The 22824-nt window shown below is 33.9% G+C and overlaps 1 protein-coding gene across 1 annotated transcript; it reads right to left on the reverse strand.

Annotated features, from left to right (window-relative positions):
- Positions 1-1232: 1232 nt before the first annotated feature.
- LOC108469689 (E3 ubiquitin-protein ligase XBAT32) lies at positions 1233-14375 on the reverse strand. The gene is made up of 10 exons (XM_053031831.1): positions 13258-14375; positions 13111-13170; positions 12860-12931; positions 12570-12745; positions 12322-12482; positions 11539-11597; positions 11349-11395; positions 4832-4972; positions 2589-2680; positions 1233-2066 (listed from the first exon to the last, which is right to left on the reverse strand). The coding sequence occupies exons 1-10, from the start codon at positions 13450-13452 to the stop codon at positions 1576-1578; spliced, it is 1494 nt and encodes a 497-aa protein (XP_052887791.1). The 5' UTR covers positions 13453-14375; the 3' UTR covers positions 1233-1575.
- Between the last annotated feature and the right edge of the window lie 8449 nt (positions 14376-22824).

Raw genomic sequence — 22824 nt, forward strand, 5'->3', positions numbered from 1 at the left:
TCGGGTTAATTAAGATAACCGGGTGTTACATCGATAAGGAGGTCACATAAATGACTAATGTGATGTTTCAAATTTCAGTCAGTTCGTCTTGGCCGAGTTTGGGACGCCTCAAGATCAAAATTTATTCCAATAATATAATATCTCATTATTTAATATTCCCAATATATTTTTCATTTGAAATGACCAAAATGCTCTTTTTTGCGAAAAAAATTACACTTTAGCCCCTTATTACTTATTACCTTTCTCTAATTCCATTTTCGACACTTAGTACTTGAAAATTTTCATAATCCACACTTATCATTCTCAACCATTAATGGTTCATGCAAAAATTTGCATTTATGAACTTTCTCGATAAAATATAAAAAATTATAATTTAATCCCTATGCCTTTTACTTCAATTCAATTTAACCCAATTGGAAACTCCTTAACCTTAATACACACTCATCATCATTTCCATGACAAATAATCATTATTATCAAAACAAAATTGTTTGTTCAAATTTCATTTTTGTCCCTATACTTTTCTATCCTTTTCAATTTAGTCATATTTTCAATATTTCAAGTTCCCACTCATACTCATTAAAAAATTAAATTAACTCTACTAATATTCATTTAATATCTCCTTTTGGGTTTCCTCAAATTTTTGTTGTATAGCCTCTTAGAAATAGTACTATTCAGCTTACCAAAATTTTGGACATTACAACCACAATTAGACATCAAGGTAAGAAAAGATGTCATTACCTTAAATAAATAAGAAAACCTGTATATTCTAATTTACAAAAATCGATACAAGTTTTGAATGGTAATTAGGAGACAAGATTAAATTCAATTAATTGAGATGAATCAATTGCATGGATCATATGGTCATTAGGATTGACCTAAGTAGGAGCAACTATAGGAGATGTGGATTTCTTGACCAATTTGAAAAGGAAAAAGGACGGATATTGAATAGAAAAAGGTCATATTTTTAAAAATTGTTAACAATGAGGCAAATTGAAAATAATGTTTCAGAATTAAATCTAAGCTATGATTCTATATAAAATAACAAAATGATGAAAAAGAACTGCTTTCTATTATTGAATTGCATTAAATAATTTATACAAGCGATATGAAAAGGGATAGCTCTAATACTATAATAGGAAACAAACTCAAATAATAAGATAGCTAGAAATTAAAAATTGGAAATAAGAATAAAGTAATAGAAATATATTGCAACAAAGCCACGCGGAGAAGTCTAGCTCTCAAACATTGCACTGTAATTGATTATTTCTTCGATACATATAAACACCCTCAATTGAAGTTGGGATATAAAAATTATTTTTGTTCTTTAACCCTAATTTTTCTTAAGATTAAAAAAGAAAACATTTCCAAATTACATAGCATGTCCTTGCCAAAGGGCAAAACCAGGGGGGATGGCAGGTACCGTGCCCCCCCCTTTTCTTAAAATTTTCAAGCTCTTTACACAACCAAGAATCATTATCAACATGAAATTTCAATTACAGTTATGGGCAAAATTAGAGGGGGCAATCAACCATATCATATAGGAAAAGAATGGAGGAGAAAAGCACAAAAAATGTCAGCAACCATTGCCTGTAGTTAAACATTGATTAAGTGTTGAGAACCATGATCTTCTGCCCTCCGAAGCCGAGCGTCTTAAGCCTCGCAAATTCTGGTCAGCAGGGCAGGGAGTTAAAGGACTAGTATTCGGAACACCAATGCAAAGGCTAGAGTGGATTTTCATTGACAGGGAACTCTGACCACTTATGCTGCAGAATGAAGATCCAGGGGGTGAAATGCGAGCGCAATGGACCACAGGCTTGCAAAGCGGGGTTGTCATTGAAGTTGGCTCCAACATCTCACTAGAACATGTGCAGAAAGACAGGGACAAACTTGTTCTTGCAACTGCCTTAACTATTGGTTTTGCTCCAGGGAGCTTGACAAATGATACTATTCCATGCCGACAAAGAGGACAGGCAATTGAGCCAGTTGGACCTTTAGCTACATTTGTTGTGTTATTTGTAGAACAGAGGTATAAGGCACACTGTGTGCAGAACTCGTGATCACAACCTGCACCATGGGCAATATATCTGTGAATTCTTATTTTCGTAACATCTAGTCACATATATCCCATGATCATCAATGTCAAACATGAATTCCCACACTTTGTGATGAAAATTCAGGGTGTGGATGTAATGAAGAAACGGATTGAGGTATGCATATATGTATCGAAATGCCCATAAGAGAAAAGGAATTTTATTGTATTATTAATACTTCTAACCTGATTTAGAACGTCTCAAAATCGGCACTTATTTCCTCTCAACCTCACCACTAAAAATAATGACGCACCTAATTCCGTTTGTTCATGAAGAAAAAAGTTTCTATGAATGTGTCTCTGTGACAAAAAATGAGTTACGTGTGTGATAATGTCATTCTAATATTAGAATCTTAGGTGGAAGATTTCATTTCCTCATCCCTTTCAATTAATATCCATATCAATTCTTATAATCCTATAGACTACACTGATACCAGTAATTATAACTGAGATAAATATGCTCTAGCAGGATTTGTTACATGGAATGAATAAGTTACCTTCTGCAGCTACTGCACACGGCCTGTCCAGACATACAGCACATGGATCTTGGCATGAGAACAAGGAATCACCAGTCCTCCATCCACATTCTCTTTATAAGAAAAATGAAGGTGAAAAGATTTAGTTCATATGATACGAATCTCAGTTTTTAGCACAAAAATTGATGCGGAGACCCGGTAGCCATCATGTTCATAATTTTATAATTATTGCTTGCATATACTCACAAATGGATGTCCATGCATATATCCAGTTTCCTGTTTTAATATTTCTGTGAATATATGAGCAATTGTTAATACAAAGATTTCAGGATAAAGCTGAATATAATGTCTTTATCCCGTTGTTGTTCTACTCTCTTGGAAATTGCAAGAAACAGCAATTTAAAGTTGTTTATTTCAATGTTTAATTTAATTGAACAGCACAGTTAAGAAACTATAAAAAATGGATCAGTTAATGAGAACAGAAAGCATTATCCTCTGCACTCAGGTATTTACTAACATTTTATTATAACGTAGCAGAAAACTCTCAAGGACCTGAAGTTTAATTTGCACCTCAACCCAGTCTGTTGATTTCTTCAACTTGAGGAACTATCTTCTTTTTGCTGTTTGATGAGCTCATTTAACTGACACAATTAGGAGTGGTTATGTGAATTTTTAGTTTAAATGATTATGTGGATTTTAACCAATAAAATATGTAGACTATGTAAAAGGAAATATGCAAGGTTGACTTGAAAATTCCATTTCACAATAGGAGTCTAGCACCATAAAAAAGAAACTTTTTGCAGAGTTTTCTTAAATTGGAAGTATACAATTTAACACAAAATAAAGCAAGAAAGTGAACACATTGATTTAATTTATCCAAAACCTGATGGAAATCTAAATCCAACTAATGCAAAATCTGGAGACAACAAGCTTAGATGTTTCTTTCCTGACTAAAAATAATTTTAATAGTACATTGGGAATAAAACAAAAACAACACTGACAATTTTACAATCTACTTTGAATCCACTTAATTGGGAATGAAAGTATAATCTAATACTGCCTCATAACTAATAAAATTATACCACAGAATAAGGCAAAATGAAACTTGTCAATCTTTTTCTTTTTTTCCTTTTCCTTTTCCATCATATGTTGCTAGACATTAAAGCAAAAATGAATCTCTAAAGCGAGAGATTATTTGTCAGCTAACTTTGGGAAGAGAAATGCTAAAGCCTTCCTACAAATCTAGTTTGCTTGTTGATCAAATTGGATTCTAAATGGCTTGAAAATTGAAAGGGAAATTAGGGGAGAAGCAAGGACTAGGCAGTAAATAAATTAAGTGAAAGAAACACTTCAAAGTACGAGCTAAAAATAGACAATCAACAATATTTTGTTCTAAAAGTTCCACTAAAGAAGTTGGTTGATGGTTTGACAGTCAGTCTTCTAGACGATGTAATGCAGATTTAGCTACGGCATGTACCTTAACCCTATAGGTAGACTCTAAAATCTAATTGTAATTTCTGAAAGGGAAAATTATGCTGCTAATTAAAAATATTTTCCAGAAATGTGTTGGTTGTCACCAGTTTTCACAATTGAATAACGCTGATTCACTTTCCTGGGCTAGTATGGTTTAGACTATAGATACAAAGTGTTGAAATATGTGAAACCCATATATTTTGGACTCTTCTCTCTATTTAGATTCAGTTCTTTAGTTAATAAAATACAGAACAGTTTTATTAAATGCTCTCTTGAAAACTTTCACAAAGTACATCTGCTTTAGTTTCACTCTCCAACTCTTATTGTTCTGCCATTCCTAAGCAACACCTGGGACCTCCCTTCCACCTCAATAAAAGATACATACTCTGCCTAATTTTCTCTCCCAAATAAACAGCATGATGTTAGCACTTAACAGAATGCCTAGAAGCAGACTCCTGCAAGTTTTAAGCCTTCAATACTAACAGTTTTCACAGAGTAAAACTCCTGACTACCAGATATAGACGAATCTGAAAACATACACCAATATCCAGCAGTGTAGTTTGAGTGATTAGTGATAGCAAATACCTTGTCTCTATTTCCAACTAAGTACGCACACTTCAACCTAATTTGCCAGAAAATTAACAAACTGCAGTATTATAAATTTGATAAAAGTTCATAGATAAGCACATCACATGCAAAAACTCAAACTCTGAAGGTTATGCAAAACCCTATGGCAAAGAGAATTGATGCAACAACATAAAATATGGAAAGACAGTGCAGATTTCACTCACCTAGCAATTCTAATAATGCTCATAAGGGGAAGAGACAGAAAGGGTGAAGGAAGAGCTTGCGACCGGCCTTCAGGCTTACTGCTAAGGATTTCCTCAAGCCAACTTTTGCGCCATGAACGGGCAACCATTAAAGGACTCCACCTTGAAGAAACAATTTAAAAACAAGAATAGATCACATCTGATTATTCATGAAGACAGGGTCTAGAAAACAAATAGTACAAATAGAAAAGGTTATGTCAATGAGTTTCATGATGAAACAAAAATAATATGATATCCAGACATCTTACTTAGTATATAATAAAGGTTAACTTTATAACAGGATTTCTGCTATTGATTGACCACAGTTGTGCCTGAACTACCATTTCTTCACCAAAATATATGAAAATTTTCTACCATGCCATAAGTGATATGATATAGTCATAAGATGATAGGGTTAACCATTGAAATGTCACAAAGTAAATCCTTTTAGTCAGATTAAATATGGCATGAAGCGTTTCTTTCTAATGAATTGTAGCTTTACCCCAAAATATGAAAAATGGTGACCACATAAAATATGCATCCATCAGGAGCAATTTTAACAGTGAAACATGTTTAAAAGGAACAAGCATAATCACACAAGATGAACCATAGATCCTTTTCCTCCTCAATCAGAATGCATCTTTCCTCAATATAGCAATGGAACAAAACCCCACCACATGGATAAGTTTCACAGACTTGGGCAAATTTATATGTTATCGACTTAGCTTATTTTCTGTTAACAGGGTGTAAATATGATGTACCGTAAATATCTTATATTGAGAGATTCTAGCTGACATGGTGAACTATTTGGAATCCTGAGAAATATAGAAGATAGGTAGGGAAGTTGAACTATCTCACAGTAACTCGATATTGCATATGCAGTTTGTATTGTCAGTCAATTTATGTTGCCTCCAACCATCCATCATTGGGCAGCTCTTGAACAGATCTTGTGCTACTTAAAAGAGCTCCTGGACATGGTATCTTGTACAAGAATCATGGACACACTAGAGTGTTTTATAGAAGCAGACTGGACAGGATTGAAAGTTGACTAAAGGTCCACTACAGGATATTGTGTATTCATTGGAGGAAATTTGGTGTCGTGGAAGAGTAAGAAAAATAATGATGTATCCCGATCCAGTGCCAAATCAGAATATATAGTCAGGGCTCAGTTTGTTTGTGAAATCATGCGGATACATCATCTCATGATTGAAATAGGCCTGAAGTCTTCATTACCAGCAAAATTATGGTGCAATAATCAGGCTGATCTGCATATTGCCTCAAATCCAATATTTCATGAACCAACAGAACACATAAAGTTGATTGGCATTTCGTTCATGAAAAAATGCAAGAGCTGATATCTACCATTTACCTAAAAACTGAAAATCAACTTCGTAACATTTTCACAAAAGCTCTCTGTTATGCGCCTTGGCGTAGGATCTAGTCATAGGTCTAGACGAGAAAGAAGTCTTGCTTCGACCTATGGTTACTCAAAAAGGTAGATTCGTCCTTGACTGAACCCCCTCTCAAAATAACGTTTCTTTTGATAGAATAATTGCTTACCTCTTTATTTCATATTAACAGCCTTTTATAGACTGTTAATAACAAATGAAAGAGTCCTGATTGACATAAAATAGAATTCCTAACTTAGAGTTTATGAAGGAAACAAAAACATAATATAGTAAAACTAAAACTCTTAGTAAAACCTGATATAATAAATAAATAAATAAAACTAAAAACTCTTATTGCAATTAAAGTGTCCATATCATTACTCCCCTTCTCGGAATTGAGCTTGTCCTCAAGCTCAAATTCAAAATAAACTTCAGAACTTATCCAAAATCATCTATCTCATCATCATCTTGCTTGCCTTCAACATCTGGTACTTCTATCCAAAATAACCTTTTACATTTGTGTCCCATGGAATAAGACTCGTCACAATTATAACACAGCCCTTTAGCCCTTCTTTCTGCCATTTCTATCCTTGTCAATCTCTTAATAAATGGTGCAGAAGAACCTATTTTGTCGTTGTTCCTGTTGGTTCTATTGTTTGTCCCCTCCTTCGCAATGTTCTCGAGTTGTTGGAATGATTGAATTGCTGTCGTTGTTTTGGGAAGTTGACCAGTTTAGATTGGTTTGAGATAACATCTTGGAAGAGACTTTTGTTTACGTTCCAAAGCTCGATTCATATTCATTGCAACTCCAAGGTTTCTCGGTTGTTGCATCTCAATATCAATTCTAAGTTCCTCTACCAATCCAAGAAGAAAAGGTTTACTTGTTGTCGAGGTTTAAGATCGTAGTCCTAGCAAGTAGTGATTGAAATTGGCGTTGATATTCTTCTACCGTCCCAGTTTGTCTCAAGTTTGCAAGTTCCCCCAAGGGGTTATTACTCATAGGTGGCCCAAACCTGATATGACAACACTCTCTGAAGCGTTCCCAATCCAGATTTGCCTCCTCTTCTTCGATTTGATCAAACCATAATTGTGCCTCTCCTAAAAGATGGAATGAAGCTAGGCCGACTTTGTCTCCTTCGTTGGTCCGTTGATTGTCAAAAAAATTTTCGCATCTTTTTAACCATCCTAAAGGATCTCCAACCCCATCATAAGTGGGAAATTCCATCTTAGAGTATCGGGGCACCATGGCCCCACCGTGTTGCGAATCTGAATTTCTTTTCTTGCCTCCATTGCTGCCTTGTTCTTCATTATTTTTTTCTGAATCCCCTTTCGTTGTCTTTTGGACCGAAAGAGATAACATCGCCACCGCTCCTCTAATGCTTGTTGCCTTGTAGCCATTTGTTCCATGAATGCCTCCACTTGGGTCAAAGTTTTTTCGTCACCCATGACGGTGGCTCGATACCAAGTTGTTGTGCGCCTTGGTGTAGGATCTAGTCACAGGTCTAGACGAGAAAGAATTCTTTCTTTGACCTATAGTTACTCAAAAAGGCAGATTCGTCCTTGACTGAACCCCCTCTCAAAATAACGTTTCTTTTGATAGAATAATTGCTTACCTCTTTATTTCATATTGACAGCCTTTTATAGACTGTTAATAACAAATGAAAGAGTCCTACTTGACATAAAATAGAATTCCTAACTTAGAGTTTATGAAGGAAACAAAAACCTAAAATAGTAAAACTAAAACTTTTAGTAAAACCTGATATAATAAATAAATAAATAAAACTAAAAACTCCTATTGCAATTAAAGTGTCCATATCATTACTCTCCTTCTAGGAATTGAGCTTGTCCTCAAGCTCAAATTCAAAATAAACTTCAGAACTTATCCAAAATCATCTATCTCATCATCATCTTGCTTGCCTTCAACATCTGGTACTTCTATCCAAAATAACCTTTTACATTTGTGTCCCATGGAATAAGACTCGTCACAATTATAACACAGCCCTTTAGCCCTTCTTTCTGCCATTTCTATCCTTGTCAATCTCTTAATAAATGGTGCAGAAGAACCTATTTTGTCGTTGTTCCCTGTTGGTTCTATTGTTTGTCCCCCTCCCTTCGCAATGTTCTGAGTTGTTGGAATGATTGAATTGCTGTCAGTGTTTTGGGAAGTTGACCAGTTTAGATTGGTTTGAGATAACATCTTGGAAGAGACTTTTTGTTTACGTTCCAAAGCTCGATTCATATTCATTGCAACTCCAAGGTTTCTCGGTTGTTGCATCTCAATATCAATTCTAAGTTCCTCTACCAATCCAGCAGTAAAAAGGTTTACTTGTTGTCGAGGTTTAAGATCAGTAGTCCTAGCAAGTAGTGATTGAAATTGGCGTTGATATTCTTCTACCGTCCCAGTTTGTCTCAAGTTTGCAAGTTCCCTCAAGGGGTTATTACTCATAGGTGGCCCAAACCTGATATGACAACATTCTCTAAAGCGTTCCCAATCCAGATTTGCCTCCTCTTCTTCGATTTGATCAAATCATAATTGTGTCTCTCCTAAAAGATGGAATGAAGCTAGGCCGACTTTATCTTCTTCGTTGGTCCGTTGATTGCCAAAAAAATTTTCGCAGCTTTTTAACAATCCTAAAGGATCTCCAACCCCATCATAAGTGGAAAATTCCATCTTAGAGTATCGTGGCACCATGGCCCCACCGTGTTGCGAATCTGAATTTCTTTTCTTGCCTCTATTGTTGCCTTGTTCTTCATTATTTTTTTGAATCCCTTTCGTTGTCTTTTGGACCGAAGAGATAACATCGCCACCTGCTCCTCTAATGCTTGTTGCCTTGTAGCCATTTGTTCCATGAATGCCTCCAGCTTGGCCGTCAAAGTTTTTTCGTCACCCATGACAGCTGGCTCCGATATCAAGTTGTTGTGCGCCTTGGCGTAGGATCTAGTCACAAGTCTAGACGAGAAAGAATTCTTGCTTTGACCTATGGTTACTCAAAAAGGCAGATTCGTCCTTGACTGAACCCCCTCTCAAAATAACATTTCTTTTGATAGAATAATTGCTTACCTCTTTATTTCATATTGGTAGCCTTTTATAGACTGTTAATAACAAATAAAAGAGTCCTAATTGACATAAAATAGAATTCCTAACTTAGAGTTTATGAAGGAAACAAAACCTAATATAGTAAAACTAAAACTCTTAGTAAAACCTGATATAATAAATAAATAAATAAAACTAAAACTCCTATTGCAATTAAAGTGTCTATATCAAATGTTACGAGTTGTTGGAATGATTGAATTCTGTCGGTGTTTTGGGAAGTTGACCAGTTTAGATTGGTTTGAGATAACATCTTGGAAGAGACTTTTGTTTACGTTCCAAAGCTCGATTCATATTCATTGCAACTCCAAGGTTTCTCGGTTGTTGCATCTCAATATCAATTCTAAGTTCCTCTACCAATCCAAAGAAGAAAAGGTTTACTTGTTGTCGAGGTTTAAGATCGATAGTCCTAGCAAGTAGTGATTGAAATTGGCGTTGATATTCTTCTACCGTCGGTTTGTCTCAAGTTTGCAAGTTCCTCAAGGGTTATTACTCATAGGTGGCCCAAACACGATATGACAACATTCTCTAAAGCGTTCCCAATCCAGATTTGCCTCCTCTTCTTGATTTGATCAAATCATAATTGTGTCTCCTAAAAGATGGAATGAAGCTAGGCCGACTTTATCTTCTTCGTTGGTCCGTTGATTGCCAAAAAAATTTTCGCAGCTTTTTAACAATCCTAAAGGATCTCCAACCCCATCATAAGTGGAAAATTCCATCTTAGAGTATCGTGGCACCATGGCCCCACCGTGTTGCGAATCTGAATTTCTTTTCTTGCCTCTATTGTTGCCTTGTTCTTCATTATTTTTTTCTGAATCCGCTTTCGTTGTCTTTTGGACCGAAAGAGATAACATCGCCACCTGCTCCTCTAATGCTTGTTGCCTTGTAGCCATTTGTTCCATGAATGCCTCCAGCTTGGCCGTCAAAGTTTTTTCGTCACCCATGACAGCTGGCTCCGATATCAAGTTGTTGTGCGCCTTGGCGTAGGATCTAGTCACAAGTCTAGACGAGAAAGAATTCTTGCTTCGACCTATGGTTACTCAAAAAGGCAGATTCGTCCTTGACTGAACCCCCTCTCAAAATAACATTTCTTTTGATAGAATAATTGCTTACCTCTTTATTTCATATTGGTAGCCTTTTATAGACTGTTAATAACAAATAAAAGAGTCCTAATTGACATAAAATAGAATTCCTAACTTAGAGTTTATGAAGGAAACAAAAACCTAATATAGTAAAACTAAAACTCTTAGTAAAACCTGATATAATAAATAAATAAATAAAACTAAAAACTCCTATTGCAATTAAAGTGTCTATATCACTCTCTTCGAGAATCAGGTTCAATTTCTATGTAACAAGCTAGGCATGATTACTATTTATGCTCCAGCTTGTGGGGGAGAGTTAACAGGTTGTAAATATGTTGTACTGTAAGTTTCTTACATTTAGGGATTCTAGCAGATAATTAGGATTAAATTTTGTACTCTTTCCTTTATAGTATTTTCAATATCAGTACAAATACTCAGGTCAATGGATAAAGAGAAATCATCTTCTCCTTACTTTTTACATTTTCTAGCATCTTGTCTTAGTCTTAGTCTTAGTCTTGCTTCTTTCTATACCTCATTTCATTTTAACCCATAAATGCAAAAAAATGGTCTGCAGGTCAGAAAGGGAGATTTAGAAAGTCAGTAAATGAAATTTCTTAAAGAGGGAAAGGAGCAGAAGGAAAACTAAACAGCAAAAACCTTCAGTGTATCTATTAAAGACCATTCAAAAGTGAAATTGATTTTATCATTACATGCTCCGGTATTCCAATCAAGAAGGCAGTTAACTGATAGCAGCCTGTGCTTAAAGACTCTGTGCGCCCTTTATACTAACCACTCTTATCAAAGCAGCATCTTAGTATGATTTCTTTTTCTAACTTCGTGCTTTTGAGAAGTGAAAACATATTATTAGTAATACATTTTAGCAGAAATGTAACAATGATGCATAGCATTTAAACATGGTAAGAGTTACAGTAACATACCCATTTACATTTGTGGTAGTAATACTGGCACCCCTGGCTATCAAAATCTGAAACATCATACATCAAGATTATAAGTTAGAAATTGAATAGAGAGCGAAAAAAAAATCAGTCATGAATAATATTACTACATGATTGAATTTCTTCTAGTTCCCTGTTTCTGGATGTGATGCTGCAGAGAGCAAGTGCATACCTGACAACATTGTGCATTTCCACCACAAGCAGCATAGTGAAGAGCAGTGCTCCCAGCACCTGCAAAGGTAACAAATTTAATGAGGCTACTATTTTAGGAGAAAAATAAGTCGAATATCAAGAGAACATAAAGGAGAAAACACAGATTGTTGGGGAGAATTACTAGCTCAATAGCATTTAAAGTTTTCCTACCTATGCACCTATAAACCATAACATTCTAAATGATCACCTAAAAGGCCCTCAAGTCTGATCAGATTGTAAAGGCTTTGCTAATGAATATATAAATGACAGACACTTGAGAAGAGAAGTCAGTCTGTAGTTTCAAAGCCTCAAAACATTTAGAAACGGACAAGTGGGGGAGTTTTAGCCATCTAGGGACTAACTGCTTTTGTATTTATGTACAGCTTCTTATCAGATTGGAAGAAGTGCACTAAATTACCAATAAACAGGAACTCCACCTATATATTGTAATTTTGATGTGCATTGGCGGCCTGGAAACCGGAAAGACAAAACGGAAAAGAAGGGGAAGAGAAAGTGACATTGAAGAACAATAATTATTGAACAAAGAAAACCAAGGCAGAGGATAAAAGGAGGATAAAAACCAAGGCAGAGGATAAAACGAGGATAAAGAGGGGATCCCTGATGAACATGAGAAAAGTGCAATGCAGAATTAATTTGCCGCTTAATAATGATTTTGCTGTTATCGCTCAATGACAAAAAGCTGCAAAACAATAGACTGAATCAAGCGAGACTGGACAAAATGTATGTTTGAATTCTGAATTACCTATTAGGTCGATCGTCGTTCCATCTTCTACAGTGACCTCAGCAACAGAAGCTCCCAAATCCAGGAGCAGCTGAACACTTTCAACATGCCCATTCAAGGCTGCCATATGAAGGGCAGTGACACCGCCATCAGCAGGTTTATTGATAACCTCGCGAAGAGCACTGGAAGGTCAAGATGAAACTGAGAATGAATGAATGAAAACAGAAAGTAGACATAAGAAGCAATAACGAGGATTAATATAAATTTACCTCTCATCAAAATCCGAAGTAGATTCTTTATCTTTTGATTTGTTTTTTAATATATTCCAACAATCAGGAATGCTAGGAATATAATCTGCAAGAAGGAGCCTTATGCACCGGGAATGACCATTCAAGGCAGCCAAGTGGAGTGCAGTACCCCCATTCAGATAATCTGCTCTGTGAATCTAAGAACCATTTCAGCACAAACTTCACTTGTCATAATCAAATTCCAATCAAGTTTGAAAACCATACAGATCTATAGCAATAGAGGAAACTAAACTTTCAAGGAACAATCTTACATTGGCCCCAAAAAGAATCAAAATTTGAACAACCTCCCAGTGGCCATATTGACAAGCTTGCATCAGAGCAGTCTGTTGATCACAGTTATTTAGCAAAACTCAAAACAAACAATAGTAACCCAGGAAACCTAAACTAAATTATGTCGGAGAAACCCGAAAGCCACATGAATAATAACTGGTTGGCAAATTTAGAAATGGACTCAAATAATGGATGAGAGAAAAAAAAAACAGACAATACAAAATTGAATTACCTGACCCCGATAGTTCCTGAGGTTAATATCTACTCCAGACTCAAGCAAGAGCGAAACTATCTGATATAAAAATGAAGAGAAAAAAAATCAGCGTTACGGTTAATTTGGAAGAAACGTTTCCAGGCAGAAATTTAAGGTATTGAATACCTCATGGTGACCCTGAGCAGCAGAGTAATGGAGAGGCGAATTGCGAGCTCCAAAAGTTGAATACCTTGCAAGTCTTGGATTGTATTCCAATAAAGCCTTGGCTTCTTGAAGATCTCCATCTCTTGCTGCGGAAACTAGGCGTTCCCCAGATGCAGAACATCCAAAGGAGTTCCCCACAAAGCTTAGAAATCTCATTGATGAGCTTCTCTGTCTGTTCTAAATGCCTAAAAAACGGTGCACCACAAAACCTCCCCTAAATCATAATCCTCAAACCACCCAAAACTTGTGAAATAAACCAAACCAATAACAATGAAGCCTTCCAAAATACATCTAAGAGAAGTTCTAACAGTCAATGTTTCACTTCCTTAAATGGATTGCCACCTTTTTAATTTTGACATCAGAAGAAGAACCTGGCCTGCAATTACTTTAAAAAAGAAAAAAAAAATCAGGATGTGACTGTTTTATGGATTAATAAATTGTCTCGTGCTTTTCAAGATGGAACCAAACAAACAAAAAATTATAAATTCTTCTGAAAAGAAATAAAGAGTCCTATCTTTCAAAGTCAAATCCCCATCAAATAAACATCTACAATCTCTAGAGTCTCCATTGCGGTCAGATTCCCACTAACAAATACCCAGCTTCAAAATTATCAGGATGACTCAAAATCTGCAAAACCCAATTCCAGATACTCCTAAAAGAATCGGAATATAAAAGACCCCGATCAAAATAGCATCCCCCCCCCCCCCCTCTCTCTCTTCTTTAACAATTGATCAAAGTTGAAGCCTTTTAGAAAATGACTTGACCAAATGGAAGACACGTTTGTACTTAAATGTGGAATAATGGGATGCGGATATACTGTAACCGAAATTGAAATTTGCTACAAATAAGAGAAAGAAAGATCTAAACGGGAGATAAAAATGGGAAATGTTTTTATGAAGACAGCAACCTTTTACTGCAACCTCAACCACTAAATTGACCCGTAAGAACACTTAAAAATAATAAATAAATAAAAGCGTGTCCCTATGATTGGCTATTATTGGCCAATTGGCAGTCAACGTTGCTAGTAAGTTCAGGGGTTTTTCTCATTTCTCGGTGAAATGAAAGTTTATTTCATTGTCAATTATAACTTACAACAAGGTACTAATAAAAGTCAGCTCATCTAGTTGCCAAATCCATTGGTTTTTGTTAACTTTTGGGGGTGTTCAAGATATGAAAATTATATAAAACCTCTTTCGAAACAAAATAGCTAGCGAAAGACATATGACTGAATGACTCGCAGTGAAATTGATCCAACTATTAACGTTATGGGGGACCATGTAAGAGTTGAGTTGGATTTGTGGTTGAAGATACTTCATGCGTTTGAGGCCTGAAGCAATGGCGGTGCCTTCAATTGGACTCCATTTGGATTTTAGAAATTTTAGATTAGTGGTTTCTAACAATGTGGATAGAAAGAATTGTACGGCCGAAGTTTCATTGTAAGTTACACAACCCTGCGGACAATGGCACGCCGCAGTTGTATAACATCATACATGGGATGGGACCGGGGCAGATCTCATCATGGGTCAAGCCACTTTGTCCGACTCGAAGGCTCGTCCATAACAAAATTATAGGCTTGGACAAAAAAATAAAGTTCGTTTAAAAAATAGATCGAGCCTCGGATAAGGCATTATTCACTAAAGGACAAAAAAATTTACTCTTTTTTTTTGTTTTTGAATGTTATTTTCTTGTTATTTTCTCTCTATTTTGCTACCATTTTATTATTATGTTGTTATTGTTTAGATATTGTATAAAATTTATTTTATTTTTAATTACATTATTATTTTAGAGGTATTTGTTTGTTAAGTTACATGTATCTTAGTGTTATTTAAGTTTACATATTTTTTAAACTTATTTTCAATTTATTGAGAAATATTTATTTTGATATTTTTAGTATTTTTGATGTATTATATATATTTAAAATTATATAAAATAATATAAAAATTTAATACAAAGTGGTCTGGTCTGGGCTCGGGTTTTAGCATTTTTATCTGGTCGAGCTTAGGTAAAATTTTAGGCCCATTTTTCGGGTTGGGCCAGGCTCGGGCCTAGTAAATGGGCATGAATTTTTAATTGAGCTCGACCCGAAAGCGCCTAATTTCATTTGGGTACCAATTTTTCTTAAGATTATGATTCGATAAAAGTGATAACTTTTAAATTTTAAAGTTTGATATATAAAAATTTATTTTCTTTAGAATCTAATTTTTATTTAAAAAATATTATAAACAAAATTAACCTTATTTATTTTTATTAGAGTTGTGTTATCCAAATTCTTATTAAATAAACTAAGAGATTGCTTCCAAGTCAAATTAAACAAAAATATATTTTTCTAGAAGATTTAGTATTTATTAGTATAATATATTTAGCATTTATTAGCAATTTATTTAACCTACGAATTTAGCCTATAAATAGACTCTTTTACAACATTAGAAAACACACACATTAAAGATTAGAACTCATAACAGTTTTAGAGAATTTTGGATTTACGTTTTAAGGGTTTTTTATTTTCGAGTTTCGGGATTTAGCTTTTATCTTCATCTTTTGTAATTTTCATTCTTTTACATTATAGTAAAATTATATTTACCCGTGATTTTTTATCCTCTTTGGAGGGGTTTTTTCACGTTAAATATGTGTTCAATTTCTTAATTTCTTTTGCTATTTTTTTCTTATTCATTACTTAATCGGGTTGATCCCCAACAAATGGTATCAGAACTAAATCAATTTTCATAGATCAGCCCGTTTAGAGATGGCAGCAGCAGGGTTTGACATTGAGAAGTTCGATGATATCATAAATTTCAATCTGTGTCAAGTTTGGATGATGACAATTCTAGTTCAGATCAGCCTGAAAAAGGTCGTTACAGAGAAAAAATCTGAGAATCTAGATCAGACAGAATGGGAAAAGCTTGATGAAAAGACCTTGTCTACAATCCAGTTGTGCCTCGCGAATAGGGTATTGTAGGAGGTATTGATGGAGAAAACCTCATCTACCTTATGGAAAAGGTTAGAAACTCTTTATTCGACTAAGTCTCTGGCTAACCGTTTAGTGTTGAAACAACGTCTATTTACTTCTGGCATGAATGATTATGAGCTTCTTAGAGATCACATTAGTCAATTTATTACTTTTTTGAATGATTTAAAAAATGTTGAGGTTAAGATTGATTATGAAGATCAGGCTATGCTATTATTATACTCTTTACTATCTTCATGCAAATCTTTTAGGGAGACCTTGAGTTATGGCAAAGACAAACTCTCGTTCAAGGATGTGAAAGGTCATTTCTTGAGTAAAGACAAACTCGACAAGGATTTTGGTTCGGATAGTAAGGCAAATAGGCAAGCTTCCATTTTGGTAGCATTTAAGAAGCGAGACAAAATGTGTCGCTATTGTAAGAAGTTAGGTCAAGTCAAAGCAGATTGTTATAAACAGCGAAATAAAAGGGTTGTTGAAAGTAACGAAGAAGATGTAGCTAGTGCTAATTTTGTCGATGAAAGTAGTGATGGTTTCTTATTAGTGTCAACAAGCGATAGCTCCGAGTTTACGTTCGAGTGGATCCTAGATTCGAGATATTCTTTCCACATGTGTCCCAACAGAGAATGGTTCTCCACATACAATTCGGATGAAGATGTAGTTTGTGAATGGGAAACAATTCATCCAGTAAGTAATTGGTATTGGTACTGCTAAAATTAGGATGCATGATGGGACGATTAGGCCACTCTCAGATGTCAAGTATGTACCTGATTTACGAAAGAATCTCATCTCCTTGAATATTTTAGACTTGAAAAGTTATAATCGAGTCGAGTGACATTAAGGTGTCTCGTGTGGCTCTCATTTTGTTAAAAGGTAAAAGGACCAACAGTCTTTATATTCTGAAAGGTTCTACAATAATTGGTGAAACCAGACGTCCCTCGCCCGTTACGAATTCAAAGTCAACCCGTTTGGAGCATAGGCAACTTGGTCATAAGAGGGAAAAAGGTATGACTATTTCATTAAAGAGATGTTATCTTTTGGATGTAGATTTTGAAAAGTTAGGGCACTGTGTTCATGAAAATTAAACCTGATTTAGTTTTGATTTGGCAGTGTACAAGTTGAAAGCTAAAAGTCTTCCAGCTTCTAAGCACATCTTCAACTTAGTTAATTCCCTGCATAGTTCAAGATAGGCTCGTGGCGGACTTTGGAAAAGATGGCATTGTGAGAATTCGTATCAAGGTGGAGATTATTAGAGTTGTGTGACCCAAATTCCTGTTAAATAAAATGAGAGATTGCTTGCAGGTCAAGTTAAACAAAATTGCTTGCAGGTCAAGTTAAACAAAATATATTTTCTTTCTAGAAGATTTCTTATTTATTAGTATTGTAACATCCCAAAAATCGAGGGTTAGTAGAATCTGGTTTGTGAATCGAGAGAGAGTGGTCATGCCTTAATTTTTAAGATTATCTATGCATTTTTAGGAATTAAAGGAGGTATTGGTTTGTTGGTTAAATGTTAGTGAAATGTTCCTTGAAACCCAAGTTTAAATCCCTTCTCTCTCACCATTTTTATTATTTTGTAAATTTTGCCTTAAACACTAGTATGTGACATGCCTTGTTTTTAAAATAAAATATTGCAAAATTATTTCAAGAATGAGGAAGAAACCAACTGGTTAAAAGAAATATGAGAAAGAATGGAAATTAAATGAGGTCCCAAGTTAAAATATTTTCCCTTGCAAAATAATTAAATTTTGCAAAATCTCTTATTCTTTTAATGTGTGTGTCATCCATACCTTTGAACCCTAAGTATAAATACAAATTTTTATTATATTTTTCAGCCTTTAATTCAATTTTTCCTTACCCTAGCCGTTCACCCTCTTCCTCTCCTCTTTTCTCTTCAATTTTCTTTCTCCCATTGTTGTCATCGCCTACACTTGCCATTTCACCATATCTTTCTTCTTCGTTTTGCATCAAGATTGTGCGCCATCTCCTTTACTCTATTTATACCATTTATCCTCATCTAAATCAGCCTCAAATCTTAAATCTTGAACCTCAAGATCGATCCTGAACATTGCCACGAAAGTGCCTTTGTCATTTCTTTCAACTAGCTTGGGTAAGATCTATTTTCTCTTAAATTTTTTATTAATCTTGTCAATTAAAAACCAAAATTTATAGATCTGGAATTTTATGGATTTTAAATTATTTCAAAGGTATTTTTCCAGATTTTAATGAGATCTCAAACCGTTTTAAAATTCAACCTCAAATTTGGCAACCATTGGTGGTGGTGCGTGCACCTATGTGCAAGAAAGGGATTTGTTTTGTTTCTTGGGTCTTACCCATATTTTTCCAGCCTTAATATGAGTTCTTGAACCCTCCTAAGCAGCTTGCAAATCCATTTCAATTAGGGAAAAATTTTCTTGATCGATTGGTCATTCAAAACCCACAAATTATGAAATGTAAATGCAATTAAAGGTAACTAGTTTGTTATTTCGACATAGTTGTTGGGTAAAGGTTATGAATTTATTAAATAAATGAATTTAATCATTAATTAGATACTAATTTTCCAGTATATTATTGAATTAGGTGCTAACCCAAATGCCCCAAATCATCTGCAAAGGCGAAGAACAATTGTACGTACGGTTCGCATCGATATAGTGTAAGGAATATAACTAGTTTAGATTCATAAAATAGTTATAATTTCAACGATTGGTTTGAACTCAAAAGTGAGTGTTTGGGGGCTGGTTTAATGGTAAATTGATTAAATTTACACTGAATTTTGGTTTTGGTTCGTTTAAGGAATTATTAAAGAAAATTGGAAGATTCGCTAGTGTGCTACGAGGAAACGAAAAATAAGGTGTGGGTCCTAAACTATAAAACTGTTTGAAAATATTAAATATAATGTTATATGTGATAAATTAGCTTGCTGGTTGGATTAGCTTAATAGCCAAATTATTGATTTTGTGAGTGGCCGAACCAGGTATGTTTCGAGCCTTAAAAGATTGACATGTTGGCAAAATTGCTATTTTGATAGTATGAATGTTTGATTGAGTTTGTAATTGCATATTTGAGTTATGAGATATGAGAATGTTTGAATAAATGATATAATATATTGAGATATTAAGCTTATATATGATTTAAATGCATGAGATATTTGTTATATTGTGTACTGAAAAAGGGTGCTATTTATGCACAATGAAAATCCATAAAGTATGTGAAATTGAACGATATTGATTGATGCCAACTCAATGGTAATTTGAAATATTGGAACACTATTTTCATATACTGAAAGTATGTGATTATTGAGGACATGCTAAGCATGTCAAATGAATGTGAAAAGTATTGAGATATGATTATGTATGAGATTGTGTGACATATTGCATATGCATTGGGTTGGGATTTTGTGGTTGACGGAGGAGTTCCGTGGAGTACCGACAGCATATTAAGTCCATATTATTCGCAGTCAGTGCACTGCACTTGGAGTACCGAGGGGAATGGCGATTTATCGCATTTTACTAGCAGCTTGTTTGCATTTTTATTGGAAGAATTTTTTGCATATTGTTATTGGTGGTTTTAACCACAACGGGCTTAAGCCCATAATGTTTTTGAGTTTGGATGGCGGGTTCTAGGGAACTCGTGGTGTGTAGCGGATGGTATGGGTAGGAACCTTTTTGCATTGCATCTTGCTCACGACATATTCGAATGTTATTGATTTATGCTATGTTTTGTATTGTGTTGTATTGAATGGTATCGAAATTAATTATAGTTACTCGAATGAATGATGACCCATGCTCATACACCGTTTGACATCAATTTGATAATGGCTATGTAATGATACGAAATTTCAATGATGGTTTTGTGTTCTTCTGTTAATGCTAATATGTTTCACTGTATTCGATATTTAGGTTTTTGTCCGTTTAAATAATTATTCGACTCACACTGAGCTTTTCATAAGCTCACGCGTCAATAGTGTTTAAATTTTCAGGTAAACCTCAAAATTAGAACTGGACTCGGCATTTGGAGAATCACCTTAGACCTCAGATTATTTTTTTTTATAAGTATTAACCAGTCTCTATTGGTTTTGGTTTGTAATTTTTAATGACTTTTGGTCTGTGGCTTGAAAACTTTTCTTTTGGGATTTTTGCATGCATGGATTACTCAAGTATAATAACCGGATAATGTATGATATTAGACTTAAGTAAAATTTGACATTATTCCCTACTTTTTGCTACATTGCAAAAGAATTGTTTTTGAAAAACAAATCGATAAGGCAACTAAGTTTCCAAAATGACTTGAAAAATGGTTTTTCCGCTGCATTAGTTTAACATTGAATTTTTTTTAAAGAAGAGCGATAAGCAAACGGTTTTTCTCAAACAACACTATCAACAATAAAATGAATCCTAAGTATACACGACCTAATGAATGAATGCTTTTAAGCTAACTCAAAGTACAACTACAGTTTTCTCTAAAATGAGTTTATTTAATGGTTTTATAAGTAACGTAAGTTAGCTTAGCCATTTCGGTGGCTAATGTAGCCTTCTCAATCTGGCCATAATGTCTAGGCCAGGGTTGGGAGGTATATTTAGCATTTATTAGCATAATTTATTTGACCTACGAATTTGGCCTATAAATAGGTTCTTTTACAACCTTAGAAAACACACTCATTAAAGGTTAGAACTCATAACACTTTTGAAGAATTTTGTGTTTATGTTTTACGGGTTTTGAAGATTAGTTTTTATCTCCATCTTTTGTACTCTTCGTTCTTTTGCCATTATAGTAAAATTATCTTTACCCATAGTTTTTTTATCCTCTTTGGAGGGTTTTTTCCACGTTAAATTTGTATGTTCAATTTCTCAAATTCTTCTATTATTTTCTACTTGTTCGTTGCTTAATCAGGTCGATCCCCAACAATTTCAATTTAGGGTATTGATCCAGTAAACATAAAAAAAGTTATTAGCTTATTTCCACACCAACTCTCTTGTTATTTGCATTGATTCTTCAAAAATAAGTTTTTCTTTCTAATTTTATTTTTAATATGGATATTTAATCTTTTACATAATATCTTGTTTATATATTATTTTTATTTTTATTGCTTTCATATCTTTCCCTTTTGGTATATTGATTGAAATTTCAATTTCATATTCATTCCAAAAACAAGTTTTATAAATGCATTGCTATATTTAGAAAATGGGAGGATCCACTTACAGTGTAAAAACTAAAGTAGTTTTACACACTTCCGTAACTATTTATATGATTAATATTTTAACGATGAATTTTTAATATAATTATACTTTTCGTGCATGTAAATTTTCAAATCAATCTAATATATTTATCATATCGATCTAAAATACTCTATATATTAATATACATATTCAACGAATGTATTTTTTCCATAAAACAAATAGTTAGAAATTTGAAATTTATATGAAATTTTACATGCATGATTTATATGAATAGGCCATGAAATATAATGATTAGATCGTTAAAATATTAATCATATACATAGTTACAAAAGTGTGTAAAACTACTTTAGTGTTTACACCGTAAGCGGATCCCTTTCCTTAAAAAATACATGCAAGATAAAATTGAAATAAATTTTAATTAAAATTATCAATTAAAATATCATTATTAAATATTTAATCTAAAGATTTATTACTAATAAATTTTATTGTAAAATACTAAATAGATCAATATTATTTTACTTTAATAAGAGTGGATTTGTAAATTATCATTACATTCTAGGAAAGTATTAAATGAATCAAACGTGATGATGCAACTCTCTATGGATTTTAATCAATACTTTCTAACGTGTACCAAATGTTGCAAAATAACTTTCCTAGCAATCACATTTCCAGTAATCACATTCTGTTGAAATTATAACATAGGAAATGTGTAACAGCCCGTTTTTAGTCAAATCAGAATAGTAGTTTCGAGATCGCAAATCTGAGGTTAAAATATATATTTTATTATTAAATTTAGGTCTACAGTATGATATTATGATTTTTTAAAAATTTCATTAAGAAATTTTATCGTTTGAATGTTTAATTTGATAAAACAGACTAAATCGCGTAAAGTGTAAAACTTGATTTCTATTAGCTAAAAGTGTCTAATAGCTATAGAATTTTAAATAAGAGGTCCTTATGTGGTAATTAGCCCATTTATAAAGTTAGTGGACATTCTTGGACATGTATTAGGTGATTTTAATGTTTTATAATTAAGGTTAAGATTGTAATTTAGCAAAATAAATTAAGTAAAATAAAGAAAACCAAAGATACCATCTTTTAGGCTATCTTCTTCCAGCAAAAATAAGAAATTGAAACACCATTATAGGAGATTCAAGGTTCGGTCAACTATCCTTTATGCATGTAAGTGATTTTTGACCCAGTTTTTAATGATTTCTATGTTTTCGGAGTTGTTGTAGCTTAATCTAGCTAGTCCATGGACTAATTTGCAAAACTGTTAAAGGTTTAGGGTTTTTCCATTGATAAATGTACATGTATTTTGATGTTTGATGATAGAAAATGTATGGTTGTTGATAGATAAACAACATTTGTTAATAGATTTTTGATAAA

This window comes from Gossypium arboreum, chromosome 8 (assembly GCF_025698485.1).
Source record: "Gossypium arboreum isolate Shixiya-1 chromosome 8, ASM2569848v2, whole genome shotgun sequence".
NCBI classification, from domain to species: Eukaryota; Viridiplantae; Streptophyta; class Magnoliopsida; order Malvales; family Malvaceae; genus Gossypium; species Gossypium arboreum.